The sequence below is a fragment of the Hylobates moloch genome, unplaced genomic scaffold (genome assembly GCF_009828535.3).
Source record: "Hylobates moloch isolate HMO894 unplaced genomic scaffold, HMol_V3 SCAFFOLD_2, whole genome shotgun sequence".
NCBI classification, from domain to species: Eukaryota; Metazoa; Chordata; class Mammalia; order Primates; family Hylobatidae; genus Hylobates; species Hylobates moloch.
In genome coordinates this window covers 52,685,808-52,708,004 of record NW_026652277.1, presented here as the reverse complement: position 1 = coordinate 52,708,004, position 22,197 = coordinate 52,685,808, and the positions used below count along the sequence as shown (strand labels likewise).

The window sequence follows — 22,197 nt, the reverse complement described above, 5'->3', positions numbered from 1 at the left end:
ATAGACTTAATGGTAAAAAGGTGTTAAGTAGACAAACATTAGTGGAACAGCAACAGTGGGAGGAAAGGAAGGAAAACAAAATTTTAAGAAAAGACTGTTTAGTCATTTCAAGTTTCAATCTGTTTACTTCCAAGTGATTAGGGCTGCAATAGTCAAATATACAACCTTAAAAACATAATTTATAGTTTATTATTTGAATGACACTTCATTTTCCTATTGCCTGCAAATTATTAATTAAAATAATACCTCTTCCCTATTCTTCATTTTTTCGTTTTCTTTTCTTTCTCCTTTTCTAGCTCTTGATTCTCTCTCCTTCTATATCACCTCATAATCTGATGTTTCCTCTTCAGTGAAGTATTTTGTATGCTGGTAAACGTGAAAGTAATATTATTCAGATTTACTGCTGTTGCTATACCTAGGGATTTTATTCGAATTTATTGGTACTTGTCTATCATTCCTAACTGCCCTACAGTAACTGTCAAAAGGTGAAGTTCTGAATATTAACCCAAGGGAATATTTGAAATATGTAAATGAAAATATTTTATCACACACACACACACACACACACACACACCTTTCTCCTTCCTAAACTTCTTATCTCATAAAAGAGTACTGATGCCAGAGCATGAAAAGTGTATTAAGAGCTTAACATCAGTATTAATAACTCAAATTTAAAACTCTTAGCAATTAATTAAGATTAATGACAGAAGTCATCCCTTTTTCTCCAGTGTAACACTTCCTCACATCTTTTCAATCTCCCATTCATGAGCCCCTCCATGCTCATTTCAGGCTGTGAAAAACAAAGGTCCTGAAACTTTGATCCTGTTATCTGCTGCTTTTTGTATCTGAGATTAAGGAAGTAGACATCGGCAAATTTACAACCAACAGCTCAGACAGCTGTCCTACTTTAAGCAGTTAATGGAAAAGAAACTAATCTAGTTAAGAGCATAAGATTAGTTCATAAATCTGGATTCAGAGGACAGTTAAAACCGTCCTACCTCTTCTGGAGAGTAGTAACTGAATTAAATTCTCTTCTCACTGTTTGTTGAGAAGAGCCAGCGTTTCTGTAAACTGGACTAATGAGGCACTCAGGGCTAACATAAGCCACATGTAGGCCAGCACCATAGATGATTATGCAAAAGATTAATTAACATTAAAATATATGATTTGGCTAGGACAAATACAGATCTCACAAGAATTCCGATCACTGAAAATTTTTCTTAAATAGAATATGAAATAAAGATCAAATCTGTTTTTAAAAAATGAAAAAAATGCAACTGCAAGCAAAAAAAAATTCTGAAAAAGACAATAAAAATTAAAAGCCTTCATTTGTTCAAAATTTAGCCTAAAGAAAAATGATTGTGTTATGTTTTTATAATTCAGAAAATGTTCAATAGATTTAATTATAATTTAAAAATTAACCATCCAAAATGACTAATTTTAGCCCCATATAAATAACATTTGTATGTATCATCATCCTTAGCCATATTTCTGTAGAAAACAATTAATTTCAGAATTGTTCTGACCTATTTTTCTCAGTAGCTTGATTTATAAGTAGTAAAATAGTAAGTAAAGATAACAGAAATGTTTAAATTCTACAAATTCAAATGATACCTCTCTTATGAATCACTAGGATCTAATGCACATATTAACTTATAATTTATATTCTTAATTATAATAAAACTAAGAGGAACTATAATAGACAAAATTCTGTTCCTCAAATCAATATCTCATGCATATTACAGGGTAATTATGTTATCTGATGGCATAGGAGACTGTACCCAGAATTAGAAAGTTAAAATCTTGCTCACCGAGCTGTGGGAACCACAATGGTGTGCTTAAGTCTAGTGGGCCTCAGTTTAGATACATCTGGTGAGGGATAGAGCAAATGATTGAGAGAAAAGTTATATAACTACAATTTGAAAGACATACATGAGGAAAATGGCTAAGTCTTGCTAAACACAGATAATGTAGTGACAAAGGGCATCGAAGCGGAAAATTCATATAAGCTCTCAGAGACATGCAAGTGGAATTCAAGAGGGAAGGTCGCATTGTCTAAAAATGACATTTAATGATGTCTCTAACGATGAGGACAAAGCAGTGGAAGCCTCAATCAATGTTAGGAAGTCAGACAAGGGAGAGAAATGAAAGAATTAGAGAAAGATACTGGGAGAGTAGTCCCTTTTTACTCCAGAAATTTATCTGTATGCTATGTATGTAAACATGCTATTTGAATGTTTTATTGAAATGTTTTACAGACTTACTAACTCTTTTAGGCAACTAAGATTTGAGATGGGCGTATGTGCGTGTGTCTCTGTGTGTGTCTCACCAATCTGCACTAGGTTTGGCCTTAAAGCTATTTAAATAAAATAAAGTGAATTCATAATTAACTATTAAGAAATCATTCATGTCAGGAAACGGCTCTAGAAAACAAAAGTGCTTGATTTAAAAAAAAAGTTAGAAAACTCTAATATGATTCAAAACAAAAGTATGCTCAGTACTGGATATGATTATGAAATTTAATATATATATATTATGTATTATTTTCAGTATACTAACCTGCTTACTAAGAAGCATTATGGGAACCTAAAGTATCTTTCTGCTACATTTTCCAAGTGAAAAGAGCTCTTTAAGGAGAAAAAGATGATGTATATCAGAGAATAAAATTATTCTGAAATGGCAATGAGTTTGTAAACTATCCCAACTTTATAAGTTTTTTAAAAGCATAAGGAGAAAAAAAAACTTGTAATTATTTGAAACTAGGAAAGTGTTAACCCAAAGCCAGAAAAAATAAAATGGTAAACAAATATTCACGGGTATTCTTTCATTTCTCCTTATTTTCTGTTTCCTTCTCTTTTTTTTAATGTTATTTGCAAAGTTTGAAAAATAAATTATTTTTATTTTATACCTCAAAATTATATCAGTTTCAAAATTGTTAAATGTTAGAGGTTGGAATTTGATTCAGAGTACAATTGGCGGAAAATATAAATAAAAATGATATGGAAAAATTTTTAAAGAAATTACTTAGTATAATTATTACTATTGCATACTACTATATATTAGTTTCTATGTTATACAAATCCTAGTGTTTTATTTATAAATAAAAATGAGAGATATTTAGCAAAGTTGAAAAGGCATTTATAAGTACATTTTTAGGAATAAAGGGGCAATAAAAGCTTCCTACTCAAGCCAATTTCCTTAACTGAGTTATAAAGCTTTCCTTAAACTAAACTTATAAATGGGGTTCTGGTAGACACACAGGCACCATCATAGTGCATTCTATTTAAGTAACAAACTGTCTACAAAACAATGCACTGTATCCCCCCTTGGGCTAGGTCTTCTGACCTCTAAGTTTAAAAATGAGTATTTAACACATGTAGAATAATGTAGATTTTTGTAAATTATTAGAAATTATAGTAATTTATTTAAATATATATTTAAGCCTCTGTAATAAAAAGTATATAAAAACCATACACAAAGTAACCAAAAAATGGAAAATAAAGCTTAAAATTGTATCTGTGTTGACATTTCTGCTCCCCATTGGATGATTTAATTGATGTCTTCAAGGTATTCTATATCACAGCCATACATTGAGCCTCAGAAAATAATGTGTTTAGTCCTGGACCACCAAGACATTTCGAAAGTATTCCTTTTTTTATTATTGTTATTTTTTTAAGATGGGATCTTGCTCTGTCACCCAGGCTGGAGTGCAATAGTGTGATCATGGCTTACTGCAGCCTTGACATCCCCGGCTCAAGCAATCCTCCCACCTCAGCCTCCCAGGTAGCTGCTACTACAGGCATGTTCCACTCTACCAGGCTAATATTTTGTTTGTATTTTTTGTAGAGATGGGGTCTCCCTATGTTGCCCAGGCTGGTCTCAAACTCTGGGACTCAAGGGATTCTCTCATCTCTGCCTCCCGAAGTGCTGGGATTGCAGGTGTGAGCCCCACACTCAGCCAAAAGTATTCTTTCAGAGTGCCAGAGCTCACTGATGATGATGAAAAGAAGTTACATTTCTAAAACCAGTGCATTGAGAAGAGGTATTTACACTAACCATTTTTTGTTTCTTGTTTATCAAAAGGTTGCTGATGAAATTTTAATCAAGATAAATATTTATCTAAACTTGGAAATTAATACATAAAATGTATATGATTCCACTAAATAGCTAATAATGCCTATATGGGGAGGGGAGACAACTAAGTACCCAAGTTCTGTTTATAGGTTCTTTGAAAAAAAATAAATTTTTTGGTAATTTAAATGATTAAATTTTGCATATTCTGCATTTCACTTCAGGAAACCAGACTGAGTCAACACCTTTGCCAACTTATATACCTAATTAAGAGATTATTTTATCGAAACTAAGAAGTGTTATCAAAAAGCATTCTATTTCATGAATTTGTTATTTTCCACTGAAACAGTTGATGATATACACAGTGAGCAAATATGTCCCGTAAGAATATATACATATATATAGTTATAAACATGCTATATGCACATTCATATATATATACACACTCTCCTAAAACAGTCAGTGGGATAGTAGTAATAATGGCATGTTCATGAGATGGATTATTCCAGTAAAAATTTATCTTTCGAATAGGTATAAACTGAAGTTAATTACTTCCATTAATTTAAATGGAATATGATGGTATTTTAAAGATGCCCTGAAAGGTAACGGCCAAAGATAATAATAATGAAAGATAATATAAAGAACGGAAAAGTCTAGTGGTATTCTTTTCCAGCTTTGTTGCATCAGAATTGCCCTAAAGAAACTATAACGAATTTCAGATCTTATAGAAATAAAAGGTAAAGAATGGGTTTACAGTTTTTAAACATTTTTATATTTTCTACTCTGTCACTTTAATATATAAAAGGAAATGAATAGAAATACATGGGCATTTTATACATGATAAGACTGACTCAATTAGGCAACAATAAAGGGTTATTTTTTCTAAAGCCCCTAAAATCTGTTACAAAGTTCAGCTATATGGCACAAAATAGTTGGATGGAAACTAAAAACTAAATTTAAGAATGTAGCCCTTTCTAAAAATAATGATTTTTGGGGTAATAATATTGAGTAACCCAGGCTATCAATATACATATATTTTAATGATTTTTTTTAAGAATGCAGTCATTAGCAGCATAATTCTAGGCACTGAAGACATTTGAAGCATCAAATCAATTGAGTGAAGGTTTCAATCTGCTCTGAAAGACCCACTAGTGGTTACACTTCGCAACTGTGATGGGAACATAATGGCAGTGTGATGCAGAATCTCTACTATCCAGATGCTTATTGTATTTGAAGATGACGTGGTTTAAGAGTGCTAAGCACTGGGTGATTTGTTAACATAATGGAGTACAAAGCCATCCTTGAGAAGGTTGTAATCATTTAAGAAGCCACTATTAAAAAGGGCAAGGCCAGTGTGAGCCTGAAAATTCACAAGCAGGACTGAAAGGCACGAGCTTAAATTTAGAACTAGAGATGTAAACAAGAGGTAGAGCCCAAAGCCTTTGACTTTGACGTTATCAGGATTCTCTGGTCCCTTTTAAATGAACTTGTGCAACCTGTCTTCTCTGATATTTTTGTGGGTTTTGCTGTAGATTTAAAAAATTGGAGGATTGAGATGTTCTGTCAGACTGAATATTCTTGAGAAAGCAATTGCCGTCAATCATTTCAAAAAAATGAAGTAACATCTGCACAACTGACAAAAGTCCACTCAATATACTGAAAAATATTTATGTTGCTTATTTCAACAAGACATAAAAACTTTGCTACATACTACCATCTGCCCTTAGGCCATTGCTCCCTGGCTACTTCCCTCTCCAAAGGATACTTTTGAGTCACCATCTCTCCTTTTTCTCAAGAAAGGGAGCCTAAATTTTACGAATGATAATATTTTACGTAACTATAGAATCTTTATTATCTTACCATTCCCAGGAGCTCTTTATCAGGCTAGTATTTTAACCAATTCTATTATGTCATATTTACGTGTGCAAAATTAAGGAGTTTTTGCAATATTTCCATTGAAAAGTCAACAAATTCTTGAATTTTTTGTTTCTGGTTGAATGTAGGTAGTAGAGGAGGAGAACCGCCCAAAAAGAAAATGTTTGCTTACTTCCGACTTAACATTTTATTTTTTATATGCAACTATAGGAATGAAGTCTTTATGAATAGGAATAAATTAAAGTCAATTCAATTTGGTAAATTTTGTTTTACTAAAAAATTACATCCATCTGCAAAAAATTTAATTCAATTTCATCTCCGTGTAATAAGAAACCTTACAAGTTTAAAAACAAATGGTGGATGTACTTGACGAGTGTTACTAGGATTCTTCAACTGCTGTATACACACTTTTATGTCTGCTTGCTGGTGAGGAGAGACTGCCTTCTGAAGGTTAACATAACCTCGATTACAGCCAAGAAGCTCCTAGGGGATTTAATTGGTTTGTGGAACTACTCCAAAACTAGTGCTGCGCTTTCTTCTTTCTTTGCCTTTCTGCTTCTCTAACTCTCTCTTTTCAAATCAAAAAGGAGAACGCATGGTAATGCATCATTTATAAATTACCTTGTTACTGCGAAAAACAAAACACTGCTTTGAAAACCAAACAAACTCCTGCTGCGGACTCCGGCATGTTTGATTGAGGCCCTTCAAAAGAGTCCACGGCTTAATGGAGGTTGCTTATGTGGAGACTTCGATCTGTACCTGCTGTCCTCTGTCACTCCCTGGAAACTTGGCGGCAGATGTTGCAGCGTTAAGTTGTCTCTGAAGTGGCTTTCTGTCCTCGTCTCCCCACCGCAACGGAGTCAAACTACATTAGATCTCTTATTTGTGCCTAAGGCAAGTTTGGGAGCGCAGCTGTGTCCACCCCCACTCCTACCTTTGGTGTTTCAGGCCTCCAGGCAGCAAGAGTGAGACCAAAACGGTTCTGCCGCTCTCAACTACCTCCGCTGACAATCCGGCCGCTCGCTGCGGGCTGGGGAGGCCGCTGCCGCCGCTGCAAACAGATGTCAGCGACAACCTGCTAGCTTACACCTGGACGCGCGGCCCTCACCTCGCGCGCCGCGCTGAAACATTCATGACTCGGAGGACTTCCCGCCGCAATCAAAGCCCGGGCCCGGCGTGCGGCTCGCGGACCTCGCCACCTCGGCGGGAGCTGGCGCGCGGAAGAGAGCGCGAGAGAGGGCCCGAGCGGGAGACTGCTCGTCTGCTTTGATACTTTATGCCTGAACTTCAATTACTTGATCAAGGACTTCAATTCAGCAGTGAATTCTTCCACAAACGTGCCCGGTGCGGCCTCTCAGCCATAAAAGGGGCGCATTTGGCTGGAAATTCACCGTGACGGGACTTACAGAGTAAATGTGCGTGACTCTGGGTTGAGTTCTAGGAACGCTGATTTGTTTATACAACTAAACTTGAGTCTCAAGAGGCAGAATCTGCAGTAAACAATTATAAATAAATGACAAGATTGTTTTCCTAGGTAGAAAACATGCTGTTGACTAAGCAGAGGTCGTGTTATTTAGGACCATTAGCCAGAACCTGAAAACAACTGTGTTTTATTGTCTCTCAAGTGGCATGAAGTTTGTTTTTGCCTTTTTTTAGAGTCACTATTACTTCCTTTAAAAATCAGATATAAGAAAGCATTCTTATTTACTTCTTGGCAATACACATCAAGTTCCATCCATTTCTAACTAAAAAAATTGTTTAAATTCTTCCTGATTTCTACAGTGTAAAAATTGCTTTATAATCACACACATGGAACTTGTATACCTGTATAAACACTTCATAAGAAGCATAATCAAAAGTGAATATTATGCATATATACACACAGAAACCATTATGAGCACAGAAAACATAGGAAAATAAAATTATTTGCAAAATATATTCACCAATTTATATGTTGACAAGAAAGTTTATTTTAAAAAGAATTGACCTTAACAGACAATAACATTTGTTCCAGTGAACTTTTTGCTATGCATAGACAATTCTTTTAGAGGGAATCAGTGTATCTAATCTAAGCTGATACAATGCTATTTACAAATTTCCTAATATTCCTAATATCAGATAATTAGTTGAGAACATAGATTTGTTGATATAAAAGTGATATACATTTTCAAAGGGCAATGGACATCTCTTAAAAATATAAAATCTTTCATGAATTGATCTCAGTTCAATGTTTTTCATTTAATCAGATTTTGATTGACATTAGGGATGTAAATTTGCAAACAATAGGATTTCACCCTTGCTTAGAGCCCAATTGTAGGTGTGCCTGATTATTTAAAGCTAACAAAAGAACTCCAGGACTAATTTTTCTCATTCAATGAATGATTATGCCAGGACTTACACACACACACACACACACACACACACACACACACACACTACCCTGAGGTCAATTCATTTTCTCCTTTCTTGAAGCAAATATAAATGTAGATAGATAAACAGTTATTTAAAGAACAGCCAGAGAAGTAGAGGCTACTACCACTTGGGCATCGTAGTCCCCTAAATTTTAATTTTCTTTAGTACATGTAATTCCATGAGATAAACCACATCTATATAAACTAAATTGGTAAAAACCATAAGGTTCAGTAACTTTAACATTTTACCAACTAACCACAGTAAGTAGAAGGTAGCGGTGAGCTATGGATGTCTTCTCATGCGTAGATAAAGCATTACCAAAGCAGATCATCCAATTTTAATATCATGTATCCAAATTAGCTGTGCCAAATATACTCTAAATTCCTAATACTCTTCCTGCCTCTGCGTCATTATTTTCTGAATAGGTAAATTACTGTAAATTCCCCAAATGAAAGATACTCTAAAGCAAAAAAGAACTGAAATTTAAGAAATATTATGTGCTCTTTCTATAAAATAGAAATAAAATTTGTAGGATATTAGTCTCACTACAGATTATATCACTGCCCCATGCAAATATGATTTTATTTAAACAAATAATTAAATATTACTTTTTGAATAATAATATTTTTATGTTTACATTATTTTAGAGACTTAAAAAAATCACTGAAATATTTACCATGATTAAGTGTCCTATGATTGTTGCAGATTATTTTTGGCACAAGTTGCCTTTGTCAATAAAGATATTTACTGTGCTGGTGACTATAAGAATAGGGCAACTGAAGGCTTCATTTGTTCACAAGAAGCCAACTGAAAATTAACATATAAAAATGTATAAACTAGTATAAGAAATTGTCAAAACAAAGTGAAAGCATAGTGGAAATAAATGTATTTAAGAAGAAACAAAGGAAAAAGAAGAAGGAAGGAAGGAAAGGAGGGAGGGAAAAAGGAAGGTGGGGAGGAAGGGAGGTATGATAGCACTTTAGAGATGGTGAAACCAAAACAGTATGGTGTCCTAATACATACTGTAAACTTATAAAAAATGTTGGGGCCCTTCAATTATCCCAATAATGTACAAAAAGCTATTTCACTAAAGTAGTGCAATAATTCTTGCTGTGTATTTTTATGATTAAATCTCTGGAAAAATGTAGGTTAAGGTTTATATGTGTGTGGGATAGGGAAGTTATATGGGAGTTAATTTTATGAAATAAAGAAGACCTGGTTGATGATGTGGAGTTGACATAAATTCGGATTTTTTTTTTTTTTTTTTTTTTTTTTTTGAGATAGGGTGTCCCTCTGTTGCCCAGGCTGGAGTGCAGTGGTGTGATCTCAGCTCACTACTGCAACCTTCACCTCCTGGGTTCAAGTGATTCTTTCACCTCAGCCTCCCGAGTAGCTGGGACTACAGGTGTGCCCCACCACGCCTGGCTAATTTTTGTATTTTTTGGTAGAGACAGGGTTTCACCATGTTGGCCAGGCTAGTCTCCAACTCCTGGCCTCAAGTGACCCACCTGCCTCGGCCTCCCAAAGTGCTGGGATTACAGGTGTGAGCCACCACACCTGGCCACATTAAGGTATTCTTAATATTCTTTGTGAAACAATGAAAATGGAAAGCTGGGAAATAAAAATGTGGCGGGGGGGGGTGAAGATTTCTCAAGTTGTCTAAAAGGTAAAGGTCATTTGCTGATAACTACAGACTTGACATAAAACCTCAGTCTAAAACAAAATAATAAATATTATAAAAAAGCACTAGCAAGAAACATAAAGGCAAAACAGCAAATCATGCCAAGCTTACCTGATTTTCTTGAGCAAAGAATGTGTGGTTGGTTTGGTTGGATGGGTGAATAGATAGATATACATTATACCTTAAATTCAGCAAGGAATTTAACACAATTTATTAAATATCCTTGGGAATCATGTAGTAAACTGAGTTTGTACTTTTGGGTAGTTTCCTAGCTTTAACATAGTAATGACACTTAACTGTGAAGTGTCCATATAGTAATGACATTATATATATAAGTGTCATATAGTAATGACATTATATAAGTGTCATATAGTAATGACATTATATAAGTGTCATATAGTAATGTCATTATAGTAATGACACTTAACTGTGAAGTGTCCATCTGTGAGAAAAGGCTCTCATGGGATGCCACACTGAGGTTTCAACATTGGCTTGAAATAAAAATTTGCAGGTAAGAAAACATCAGAAGTACTGAAGCTAAAAAGAATAGGTATGATGATAAAAGATTAACTCAGACTGTATCAGGCACACATAGAATCATAATATGTGTCTGATGAAAAAAACAAATCAATTAATTGAATCAACAACTGATGTTTACTAAGCCTGAAGTCCCACACTTAAGTAAAAACAAATTTTTTAAAAAGGCATAAATAGCATATAGAGTGGAAAAAGTGGGGTTTTAGTTAACCTCACATAATAAAAGTCAACTATATTTTATCTATATCTCTGAGGTTTGGAATCTTTGAAAACTGAAAGTTTTATCCTACATTTGTCACCAAAATTCATTCGGAAGCAATGAATTTTACAATTCATATATATTAATATATAATAGAAAAATGTCTGAATAATATGATTAGGAGATGATGCTTTACATAATATTTGATACATAGATTATATCATATTCCTAAAATCAGAAAAATCCTGAATTTTGAAATAATCTGACCACAAGAGTTAGAATAAAGGCTTTGGACTTACCTTAGACAAAAGTGTGAGCATAGTGATTAAAAAAAAAAAAAGGAAAAGGAAGAAAATCTTGGTCAAAATAATGGAAAGGGAAGCATTATTCTTCAAACATGAAAAAATAAATAATTTAACCTGCTGGGGCAACATCTGAAATATTACAGCATTATAATTTAAGAAGAATGTTAAATTTATTTGATATCTAACAGAGTACCTGATATATGTTAGGCACTAGGTAAATATTTATTGAATGAATGATTATAATGCATCATTTTAAAAACTAAACATACCAATTTATCTAAACTCACATATTTCTTCTTTTCTATTCCCAGTGAATCTTTCTGGTTTTCGCTTCTGAATCCCAGATTATCTAGCAAACCACGAATCACTGCCTCGGTGACTTTGCTCGTGATGCCACATCTATGGAAATGTTCATTCTACATATCTCCTAACTATATTCGAAGACAGGACACCTATATTTTTGAAGAAGCTTTCCCTAATCTCTCTTGAGGGAGAGCTAATCTTTATTTTCCTATGCACTCAAGAGTACCCAGAACACATTCCAGAATAGATCTTATTTTTGTATATGTCTTGTTTCCCAAAGTTCAGGTTTCTTAAGGGCAGAGGCTGCTGTTTGTTTCTACCCATCGATATTACCTGATGCCATTGCTTTTACATATTTATAATCCAAAAATTATTGAATTGAATCAAAATTAATAGGAATAATGAAAGACTATAAATTGCAATCATGACAGTTAAAAGAAAATATAAAGTATTAGCAAGAGAGCTGAGACCACTGTCTGTTTTTATTGGCTAGTATATATTCAATGTTAGCTCAATACCCAGCACTTAATAAGGTGAAAATTATTGAACAAATAAACTAGTGTCTAACCTGGGGAATAAAAACTAAGATGATGCATGAAAACAATTTTAAAACACATGAAGTTAAAGTCTAGCATGTAGAAGAGGAAGAAGAGTTAGTACACGTTGTTCCAGAACAGAACTCCAGATCACAGATGAATTTAAAAAGATACAAATGTTATTATGTGAAAACTTTTTATGAAGAACCACAGTGATTGGATCATGAAAGAGACTGCTTTATAAACCAACTAGTTCTCTCTACTTATGGTCTTAGCAAACAGTAAATGATGATCTGTTGGGAAAATTCCAGGAATAAATTTTCTCAAATTGCCTTTTAAAAAAAATCCCCTGAAGCTGAAGTTCATGAAGTTTATTCCCTTGTTAAAACAGAGGAATGATCATGTTGACACGCAGCGAAACAATTCTAATGAGGTAGGAGGCAGTACTAGATTCTGGAGGTGAGGCTTGGACACCAGACCTAATTGATGATTAACTAAAACAGGGACGGGGCGAAAACACTTTCCCGTAAGACACACTGACCAGGGTGCCATGTCAGTTTGCCATTGCCGTGGCAACACCCAGAAGTTACCACCACTTTCCATGACAATGACCCAATGACCCGGAAGTTGTCACACCTTTTCTAGAAATGTCTGCATGATCCACCCCTTAATTTTCATATAATTAAAAGTGGGTATCAATATGACTACAGAACTGCCTCTGAGCTGCTCCTCTGGGCACACTGCCTATAGGGTAGCCCTGCTCCACAAGGAGTAGTACCTCTGCTGCTGCTATGCGCTGTCACTTCAACAAAAGTTGCTAACACCTCTGGCTTACCCTTGAATTCTTTTCTGGATGAAGCCAGGAACCTTCCTGGGCTAAGCTCCAATCTGGGAGCCCTCCTGCCCTGCATCAGATTCCTTCTTAGATGAAGTTAAGAACTCTCCCAGGCTAAGCTTCAATTTTGGGACTCACCTGCCCTGCATCACTACTATTATGAACTGTACTGTCTCTGAACCAAACCTATCCATTGTTACATATGAAAAGGTTTTAATCAATTTTTCTTACATCAATACAATGGGAAATAGTACTACTATATTACTGAAATTACAAAACTGGAGTAATTGTAGCCACATTTCCAAAACAAAAATATAGCCTCAGACAGGCTACCCTGGTGGGGAAAAATATATACATATGTGTGTATGTGTGTGTGTGTTTATCACTATCACAGGTTTTTATAATGCTTTATAACTTTAAAGACTTTTTTTTTTTGAGACGGAGTCTCGCTCTGTCACCCAGGCTGGAGTGCAGTGGCGCAATCTCGGCTCGGCTCACTGCAAGCTCCGCCTCCCGGGTTCACGCATTCTCCTGCCTCAGCCTCTCGGAGTAGCTGGGACTACAGGCGCCCGCCACCACGCCCGGCTAATTTTTTGTATTTTTAGTAGAGACGGGGTTTCACCGTGGTCTCGATCTCCTGACCTCATGATCCGCCCGCCTCGGCCTCCCAAAGTGCTGGGATTGTAATCGAATTTCTTGACTATTATGTAAAAATGTTTAAAGACATTTTTACATAAAGACAATTTTACATCAACTGTTGAAGGCAGGGAACATATTTATACCTATAAAACAGATTCTGAGGCCTTTGCCCTGGGCCTTATTGCTACTAAATGCTAGAGAAGGACTTCAGCTACTAACTCCCAGTCTGTTGGAACATTGCGTCTTTAAAGTCAAGGGCTGATGCAATGATTGTGCTTATTAAAGTATGTGTACAAATGACCAGAATTGTAAAGAATTTCTTGAAAAGGGAATGGTGTAAAAATGTAGTTTGAAGATGCTTTCTAACAACAAGTAATTTATAGAAAACTCTATGTAATAGAAATTTATACTTGACAGTATTTCCTTCCTCAAGTGCAACAGGGCTTTAAAATCATTTTTTATTACTATTTCCCTGCCTTGATTATACTGACTCAAGCAGTTAGCTTTTTCTCAATACATTCCCATATACAAACCTCATCTCCTTCCTGAGGTCGCATCAAAGAAACCCGGTCATACTGCCGCCTCAACAAAGCCCAGAGAGCATCAAGACGACCCTAAGGGAAAATGAGATTTGTGAATTCCCAGAGAATGTACTCAACCTCTATGTACTGAATAAATGAAGATGTAAACCGAAGAAAGTAAAATCTTCTTTACCCTCATTTCTTTCATAAGGTAAACTAATAAGAAATAAAAACCTAGAGGTTCTTATTGCCAAGAAAGTATTCAGCTGTTAAGAGTGTACAACGAATATCTGCAATTTCATCTACTCTCTTTCAAGTAGCTGGGGGGACGTGGTACCAAAAAAGTTACAATGTCTCCAGAAGTTTTGAGTTAAATTACACAAAATCTGGACACATACCTTAATTGGCGTGTACCATTTTGTCTGAGGAGGCTGGTGTGTGGGTTTGGGTCGAGGTGGTCTAGGCCTGATGGGTTCTTCTGTTTCTTCAGGAATCTTCACCACAGCATTTTTGGCTTTCTCTAGCCTTGCACCTTCCTCAGTAGATCCTTTATCACCCCAACGAACCTGTGAAACAAAGGGAGAGTACTGTTATCAGACATAAAGTGTCCTAGAGGAATAGGCTCTTATTGAGCCTATGGTCCTTTAGTTCACATCTCAGAGTGAAAAAGAAGATGAGCAGGTATCCTAATTCCTAATTTCTCCTCTTCAGAGGCTGAATAGGTTTCTCACCACTCCTTACTGTATTTAATATTAAGATCCAAAAAAAAAAAAAAACCCTTTGTAAAAAAAATCTGGAGCCAACTAAATTTGAAGCAACCATTTTTCCATAGTTTTAAATAAAGAGTCCATTTGTGGTTTACATATGAAATGCATGACAGTGTGTAATTCTGTTCTCTAATTTGGTTTGTTCCCCTGCTAGCTAAACACATACCCATATGTAGTGATGACACTGGAAGAAATATATGAAAATGATGATAGTTAGCATTTACTGAGTGATTACTATGTGTCAGTCTGCATTTAATCCATACAAAAATGCAGTGAGATAGATACTCTATTTTCTTCTTTCCAGATGAGGCACAAGAAGGTTAAGTGATATGCCCAAAGCCAGCTAGTAAGTGACGGGGCAGGGATTCAAACATGGATTGAAATGGGTTAATAAGTTTCCAATTGGTTAGAATTTTACAAATGTATTTTATACAAAAGAGTTGCTTCTTCCAAACTTTTCATCACATTTGATTAAGGCAAAAAGTATGATCTGAACATTTAGTTTTTGAAAGTAAAATAATTATATATGAGTTTTCTTTACTTCTATAGTTCTACTATGTAATGTAGTGTTCAGCCTTTAGTTCCCAAGCTCATCTGAGTATGGTTGTGTGGCATATGATTTTTTTCATTGAGGAGGTCAAATCTGAAAAGACTGCTTTGAAAAGAAAAGTTCAGGAACACTAGAGAATTCCACAAATTATAGCAAATTTCCTCCTCTGAAAACTCTTGACATTGAAAAACCAAAACATCAAATGACTGTTTTATTTTTCAATAGACAGAAATTAAGAGCTAAATTTGAGTCAAACTGGGCATGTAAAAATAGGATGCAGCCCCTGGAGAAGCGCTTGTCCAACCAGGAGTAGTGGAAAGTCCTACAAAAACCAAGGACATCACCAAAGATGGGCAAGGTCAGAGGAGTGAAGCTCTAGAAACCTATACTAAGACCTACCCAGGGCACACTATGACACACCAGAGTTAAGTGATTTCTAAAAAGAAAAAAAAAAAAATCCTAAGACTTCGTAAAGCATTTTAATGATCTGAATTAGTGGGTAGGGATAGAGAAGATTACTATTCATGGAAAGAACTATTCAGTCTTTTTGATAAGGCTTACTTAGATGTTTTTACCTTTTTTTTACTACAATTTTAGAATGGGCTTTCAATTTCAAGTGGGCCCTGTTGAGTCATTAAAATGTATCTATATCTTTCATTGTGATCAATGATACTAGAATGTTTTTATGAGGCTGTTAAAATTGTTTTAAACACCATTAAACCTTTAGAGCTAGATAGTTGGCTTTCTTTCCAGAGAAACGACCTTCTCTTTCCAATCACGGTGTCATCACCTGGATAAACTAACACTTATAAAATCTTTAGATATAGCTAAATTGTATTAAAAACTCTAAAATCAGGACACGTATCCTTCCAATTGTAAAGGCTCGATTTTAAGGAAAAAAAAAGATACACAATTAAGTAAAGACACAAATGTCCTAACTTAGAGAAGTCATTCAGGGTAGAAAGAGAAGTAGATACAATTTAGATCCATTCAGAAATGATAGGCTTTAGCACAGACAGCTTCCTCGCCTATGTTTCACGGTTGATATTGCAGAGGTAATGATAATCATATTCTTCTTTCAAGTTTCACTGGCACTATTCTCAGATTTAAAAAAATATATATGAAGCTAGTTAAACTAGAGTTCTGACCCAATGTGGCATTTCTAGGTACTACACTATCAAATGACTATACTTGAGAAATGTAGTTGCTGAGATCTAAAGAAGATCCATTAAAGAAATTCATTAGTTTTAGTTCATGAGGGAGCTATTTAATCATCATCAATATCATCACCACCACAAACACCACCACAAACAATTCTCACTTACTCAGAGTCTGAAACTAGAAATTATTAGAGTTTTCAAACTCTTAAAAGCAATTAAATATACATATATACGTGTATGTGTATGTATGCATAAATTTTAATGTTTTAGTTTGACCACACTGAGACAGTTAAAAAGGACAAAAGAATAACAAGAATAGACTGCTAAAGGAAGCCTTAGCAGAATTAATATATCAGGCTTTATTATGGAAAAAAATAAGTGTAAGCTTGATAGCTAAATTCTTCCAACTCCACTTGGCTTTCATTATAAGCAATAAAATTCCATAATTTCCAGAGCATATTTGGATGACTAGGAGGTTATATCATTGAGGAGCAATTTCAGAATCAAGAAAAGAAACAAAAACAGTTTCACACTGAATTGGCAGAAACACACAGTTGAAGTCATTAGGTATTGTGGATCAGTTGTGCTAACAGCTGTTATTAACATCATCTCAGTTCCAGCTTTCTAAAAATTCCCATTACCATAGTGTTTAAATATTTAATTTAAAGAAGAAGGAAGAAAAAATATTCTAGGTAAAAATCTCTATGCTGGCTTAAAATAACCTTAGCTATAAAAATGTGTTCTGTAATTCACATGTGCTCATAATTTCTATAATTCCTTTTACTTTTCCTAGTTTAAGGGCTTTTTTTGAAGGAAAAAAAAAAAAACAGAGAGAAGTACCTTCCAGGTTTGAATAAGCATGCTTTTAAAACAAATTTTGTTTGCACAGTGGCACCTGCCTGTAGCCCCAGCTACATGAGAGAATCGAGAGAATCACTTGTGCTCAGGGGTTCAAGACCAGCCAGGGCAACACAATGAGAACTCCCCATCATCCACTCCGGATTTCTTAAAAAATAGATAAATGAAACATTTCCATCTCCTCATTTAAATAAATTAATGTTTGAAAATGTTTAATGATGCTTAATTCTCAGTTCAATTTTTACTGTGTATTTTTACATACAGGTTGAGTATAGTTCAAAAATCTAAAATTCAAATTGCTCTAAAACCTGAAATGCTTGGACTGCCAACTTAACTGCATAAGAGGAAAACTCCACACCTGACCTCATCTGATGGGTCACAGTCAACACTGTGTTTCATGCACAAAATTATTTTAAAACATTGTATATTTTAAAATTCATTTATGCTCGTATATTATGTTTGTGTATTTATTGTATATTTTAAATTCATTTATGTTTGACACACACCTTATACACATATTCTTTTTATGTGTGTATAAGGTGTGTGTCAAACATACTCCTCTTATGTGTATGGGGTATATATCAAACAAAAATAAGTTTCATGTTTAAACTTGGCTCCCCTCCCCAAGATATCATATTAAGTATGTGCAAATATCCTGAAATCTGAAAAAAATCCAAAATCTAAAACACTTTTAGTTCCAGTCATTTCAGATAAGAGACACTCAACCTGTATCGTGTTTCCCCTTTGTAACATCCACGCTTGCTTTTCCATTTTTTTCTTCATTCTCATTCTCATTTCCATCTTGTTGATGGAATACTTCATGCAAGGTAGCCAAAATTATCCAAAACTAAAATGGACCCAGATTTATTCCAAGTTGGCTGCGGTTTTTTGTCACAAATTTTGTTCAACTGAAAAGGATGGGTGGGCAACATAATTTCACATATTAAGAGTTAAAAACTCTTGAAACTTGAATTATAGGTTAGTTAGGGATGTGTGTGTGCTCTTGGCTCTCATAAATATAAACCAATAATGTTCCTTTTAACTCAGGACCCATTCAGGGGCTCACTCACACATTTCCCTTCCTTTAGAAAGAGATCTCAATCTTTGGAACACTGGAATATCAAACTAACAAAAATCTGCCATATTCCTAGTTTTTTAAAGCAAGAATATTATTTATTCAAATAAGGCTCACATACTAATATCCTTACTTTATTATCATGTCGTATTTTATGAGTGAATTTCAAAATGGTATTGTTTATTATTCTGAATATGAAGTAGTACATGCTCACGGTCAAATACATTTAAAAAATAGGGAAATATATAGCATAGATTGAAAATTGTCCATCCAGAGAAACCTACTCATATTTTTGGTATATCCTATCAAGGCTTTTTTTTTCCCTGTTATATAGATCTTTTTACACACACATTTTGGAATGAGGTCAAATCAACTAAAAATAAGTGGTTACACATTATATTTGGATATTTGATTGTAACACTTTTATTTAAAAGTGTATGTTTTATACATATAGGAACATCCTATATACTTTTTTTCCCACCCTTCCAAGTCTAGAATGACACAACAAAGGTAAGAAAGGAAAATAACCTTCCTTCTGTGTCAAACAACACGAACTTGCCTATCCATGCTCTCTTATATTGTTTGAGATTCTCAGTTTCTAGCACACAAAAATACATGCAATAACTTCTCCAAAGACCAACTTAACTGCATCTAGCAACTGCCTATAATCATGGATAATTGGCAATGAGGTATCTGCTTCAGAGGATATTTCAACAATAAAGGGCAAGCTCTCAGGGAAAATGTCCATTGCTTCAAGATCTAATGTGGTCCAGAAAAGTAAGAATCACTGTCAGATGACCTATATAAACAGTTTGGTAATGACAACCATGTTCGGTATGTCTGGGCTTTTTCTAAGAAGAGTAAAATTTATTCTGAAAAGGGGAAACTCTCCTTGGGAATCTGAATTTTATTGTAATGTATAAAAGGAGAAAATTGCAATAATTGTGGGGTTGTTCATTAGGTTATCAATTTTTGCTGGCACAAAGCAGATATGACAATAGGAAATATGTGCAACAATGGTAAAATGCATAAAACACATTCTAATCAGAAAGGAAAATTATGACTAATAAGGAAGGAATGCCAGGATTTAATAATAAAGTCAATGTGTTCATGAAAAAATCCCTTGAATTGCTCCTTGGGATGGGATGCAGGCCTGTTTATACTGTTGTTAAGAGCTCAGTGCTGGTAATAATTGCCTATTACTAAATAATATATCACTTTGAAAAAATAGTTCATGGTGATAAGAAAATCTTATTTGACTTTTAAGATATAATATTAAAGTTCAATTTTAATCAACACTTTGGGCTAGTCTGAAAGTTCAATGCATTCTATAAATGATATATAATATCAATTACAATAGTTCATAAGCGGCAACTAACATAAAGTATTAAATGTGCTTTCTCTATATTTGTGATGAAGTCAGATCCATGCTATTGAATATTTTAACATTTTCTTCTCAAATAGTAGATAACTATTGGATCTTTACAAAGAAGAACATTGTTGCAACTTGAAGTGGCTGGCTTCTTCAAAGTTGACGTTCTATGCGGTAATTTTTTCCAAAATAAGAAAAACCCTAGCTTTGTTTTGTCCCTTAAAATTCAGAGGTCCTATCAATGCAATCCTTTGACTAATGAAATCAGTTCTTCTAGGCCAGTTTTGCAGCGGCTAGGATGATTCCATAGAAAAAAAATGTATCCAGAAAAGACCCAGTGTTAAGCACAAATGGATGATATTATAACAGAATTGTGAAAAGTAGTTTCCATGGCTTAATAGTCTTAGAAATACATACTCCAGATTAGCAGCTTCTTTTTTTTTTTTTAAGTTACCAACCTCCATTCTTTTAATTCCTCCAACCCCTCGACCACCATAATAGGAGGCATCCACAGTTGGCCACTTCTTAGTAGGCAAAGGTTCTTCTTCCTCCTGTGGAAATATGTTTTATAAATAAATAGTTTTTAATTAATTTCTTAAAATACTGTTTAGTCATAACTGGCTCATATTTAAATATTTTTCTGAATTATGCCATTACTATGGAAAAAACTATATATAGAACATGTGGATATATTTACACTTACATGCATAAATTTCAAGTGGAGTTCTACAGGATATGAGAACTCCTTTCCCTCCTCAAATTTTAGGAATCTCTCTTACATCATCCCTAGGTAACTAGAAGTTGTTGTTTAACTATGGGAATCATTTGGTATTTCAAATCTATTCATCACTTCATACTTAGAAAGATAAAATATTAAAATTAGGACAGCATTTTAACAGTCATTAAAGCATCAATGTGTGTGTAGGTTTGGACTCTATGAAATTTGAACTGAAAAGATAGGCAGTTGAGAAGTTTTGAAATATACAACACCAGCACATTCCTTATTTCATGTTCCTAACATGATTCTGGTTAACAGAATCATATAAAAGCACCAAGAATTTTGAAGAAAGCAATAGGATCTTTCAACTGTCAGCTTGGATCTTTTTTGTCAATAACATAAGTGATATCAGAACTATTGATATAGTACTATAAAAAGTATATTAAATCTTTATGCACTATTGATTCCAATGGCCAGTTTATATCTAGCAATGTATGAAGGTCCCATTCCTCTAGCATATGAAATAAATCATAAGAGGATGAAAAATAACGACTGATTTATATAAATTAAAAAGTCAGTACATAGGTATCATAGTTATCAAACAGACAAAATTGATCAAATTTGGGCATGGTATCTGCATTTGGAAAAAAAAAAAAACAGCCATACCAGTTTTTTAGGCACTCACTTACCTCTTTTGGTGCAGGGGGTGGTGGTGGTGGAGGATCCTTGATAACCTGTCAAAAAAAATCAAATATAAAAATTTCTATGGCATAGGGAGGAGATAGTAAGGATGTGTAAAAATAATTTGATACATAAAATACTGTGGTAGCTCCAAAGAAGTTCCTCATTGAACCTTGCCACCCAATATTTATACCCCTCTCTTTGAGTCTTGGATTGCCTATAACTAGCTTTCGGCAAATAGAAAAAGGTAGAAGTGGGCCGGGCGCGGTGGCTCACGCCTGTAATCCCAGCACTTTGGGAGGCCAAGGCGGGCGGATCACGAGGTCAGCATATCGAGACCATCCTGGCTAACACGCTGAAACCCCATCTCTACTAAAAATTCAAAAAAAATTAGCCAGGCGTGGTGGCGGGCGCCTGTAGTCCCAGCTACTCGCGAGGCTGAGGCAGGAGAATGGCGTGAACCCGGGAGGCGGAGCTTGCAGTGAGCCGAGATCGCGCCACTACACTCCAGCCTGGGCGACAGAGAGAGACTCTTGTCTCAAAAAAAAAAAAAGAAAGAAAGAAAAAAAAGAAAAAGGTAGAAGTGGTACTATGTGACTTCTCAGTTTCCCTGACATCTACGGAACACTCACTGTTGAGGAACACTGCTGTCAGGTCAGAAATCCACCCCAAGACCATCAAGCTGTGAGGAAACCCAAACTAATCTAGGCTGGGTGGTGAGAGGGAGACACCAGCTGATCCTCAGCTATTTCAGCCATTCGAGAGGAGATTTGAGACATATAAGAGAAAAGTCCATCTTGGACACCCAGGCACACCAAGCTTCCAGATGACTCCGGCCAAACTGGCACCTGACTGTAACCACAATGAGACTCCAACTGACAGTCTCCTAACTCAGCCCGTAAGGATACAAAGTGTTGCTTGAAGCTGCTTGTAACAAATCAACTTCTTAGCCAAGACCCCTTTCCTGTGATGTCTTACTCATGAAATCTTTTACAGTTAATTCTTTTTTTTTTTTTTTTTTTGAGATGGAGTTTCACTCTTGCTTCCCAGGCTGGAGTGCAATGGCGTGACCTCAGCTCAATGCAATCTCCACCTCCCAGAT

General features: G+C 35.0%; 1 protein-coding gene across 2 annotated transcripts in view; it reads right to left on the bottom strand.

Moving 5' to 3' along the window:
* ANTXR2 (ANTXR cell adhesion molecule 2) overlaps positions 1-22,197 on the bottom strand; it is a 153,570-nt gene that overhangs the window by 46,132 nt on the left and 85,241 nt on the right. Inside the window, exons 13-16 of one of the 2 annotated variants that reach the window (XM_032149194.2) lie at positions 21,104-21,148; positions 20,155-20,247; positions 14,313-14,480; positions 13,927-14,007 (exon numbers count right to left, since the gene is read on the bottom strand). In XM_032149194.2, the coding sequence (XP_032005085.1) occupies positions 13,927-14,007; positions 14,313-14,480; positions 20,155-20,247; positions 21,104-21,148 (387 nt within the window). Of the gene's footprint in view, positions 1-13,884; positions 14,008-14,312; positions 14,481-20,154; positions 20,248-21,103; positions 21,149-22,197 lie in introns of those variants that run through there. The other variant, XM_032149190.2, reaches the window with a different exon arrangement.